The sequence below is a fragment of the Aplosporella prunicola genome, assembly GCF_010093885.1.
Source record: "Aplosporella prunicola CBS 121167 unplaced genomic scaffold K452scaffold_246, whole genome shotgun sequence".
Taxonomy (NCBI): Eukaryota; Fungi; Ascomycota; class Dothideomycetes; order Botryosphaeriales; family Aplosporellaceae; genus Aplosporella; species Aplosporella prunicola.
Window position 1 is genome coordinate 1 of NW_022983774.1, and position 1944 is coordinate 1944.

Here is a 1944-nt window from a genome sequence, read left to right on the forward strand (position 1 = left end):
CGTTGTTTCAACACCCTGTTATCCCCCTGCTACTTTCTATAAGCGAGCACCTGGCTGCTCTACTCCTTCATGTATATAAAGCTCGCTGCTAGACATTCTTTAAGAATCAAGCACGCGTCCAATTCCTCGCGCCCAGCTTCACAGTATCTTTAGGTAGCTTCTAAGATAAATGATTTGAAGACGCGTTGGATAGAACTCTTCGCGACTGTGAACAAGTGCTCAGAAAGACGCGACTAAGGTGAGCCAAGCGTAGATAGTTCCGCCAACGCAGCCATACTATGCGTGGGTTGAGATACCGGTTACACTCGCGAGGGAAAGAGTGGCGCTATTGTGCAGCACACTACGGTTAGTAGCGGGGATGGAGCGACGTGGGCGAGTATGTGACTGCATGAGGACGTACGGTCGTGCCATCACCGCCGCACACATAGTAGGTGGCTAGATAGACGGCCTGACCGGTGTCCGTTTTGGCGAGGTGATATTGCGCTGTACCGTACACGAAGCGTGCCTCGCTTCCATTCTGCCTACCTGCGCCAAATCGCATAACAGGACTGTATAGATTAGAGACACAAGCCACGCAGGCCTGCAGAGCGACGAATAGTCGGTCGTACTGCAGCAGCGGTATACGTACGTGTATACGACGCGCCCAACGTGGCCCAAGTGCGTGAACTGCGCCGCCTTATCCTAGCTGCGCTCGCTCGGTAAGGGTTGGATAGACACGCGCAGCACCAAATTTGCGCCGTGATGCATGTTACAGCGTAGCGCATAATGCAGTGCCGGTCAAGTTACCGCCGCGGGGGCTGTCTCGGCCGCAGTCGCGGTTCCCAGCGTGAGGCAAGGCGGCAGCGCAGCAAGGCAAGGCGAGGCAACGTGGTTCCATCTTCCGTACTTAATTACCTTATGGGCACGCAGACCGGTACTTCGCTCTCGCGCAGCCGCGCCCGACTGAGCTATACCTTTCTGTCTACTGCTTATCTGCACGCACGCTCCGTACTGTATCCGCTTTGCCTATTACTCACGTACCAGCGGTTTCGGTCCTGATAGCTATCCATTGGTTGGCTACGAATTATTGAAGTGAATTTACGTTTAAAATTCTTGATTCTGGTGTGCTGGCTAAGTAACTAGATTTACATTTCTATTCCAGATAAACTGTTTAACTAGTACCACAGACAGAACAACAATTGTCCATCTAAAGCTTTTCTAACTATTATGGTATATATTTTACTTTTTAGAAAGAAACTTTTGTTCCTTGTAATTGAAAGAAACTACGTTTTCAGGGAAGATAGGGGTATTGTAGTCACAACGGAAAAGGATACTAGATATATGATATGTAAGTGCTAATAGTTAATAAAATACTTTTAATAACAAAAGATACAAAGCTAACTGCTTATGCAGCTTAAGCTTACGATTTTTGCCAGGTTCTATTAGGCCAAGGGACAATCGCGGTGCTTATTTAGCTTTTTGTTTTGAAAAACCTGATCTTCGAAGAGCTTTGGCCTGAATGTTCCAGAGTGGCAGCCCAAGCTCTATAAACCTTTCTCTAAATTGACCTAGTACGGTTTTTACCATCTATTCAGAAGGGAATATATCTCTACAGAAACGGAAGGTCACGTATGACTAAGCTTCTTTCCAGGATTCTACTGCGCTCAAGGCAGAAGGCGTATACGGATCCATCCCTTTAGCTATGAGGTAGAACGAAGACCTGATAGCATGCTTCTTTTCCGGTTTGAAAAGTTAGATTTGGGCAAACTTGCTAAACGTATAAAGTAGTTCAAGGTTATCCCAACTATCCAACTTGTGGAGGAGTATGACAATAGTCCCTCTAGGCTTGATTCGCTGTAACGAGAAAACTAATTGGCTTAGTATAAGTCGGGAAGCTTCGACTTGCTCACGATATGACTGCCGAGGATGGTTACGGAGTACTTGGCCGTCGCAAATTGCTAGGTC

At 47.3% G+C, this 1944-nt stretch overlaps 1 protein-coding gene across 1 annotated transcript; it reads right to left on the minus strand.

Moving 5' to 3' along the window:
- Positions 1 to 1731: 1731 nt before the first annotated feature.
- K452DRAFT_239995 (uncharacterized protein) lies at positions 1732 to 1944 on the minus strand (the record flags this gene model as incomplete). Its single annotated transcript, XM_033537771.1, has 1 exon — positions 1732 to 1944. A coding segment is annotated over one exon (213 nt), but the record flags the coding sequence as incomplete, so codon positions are not given.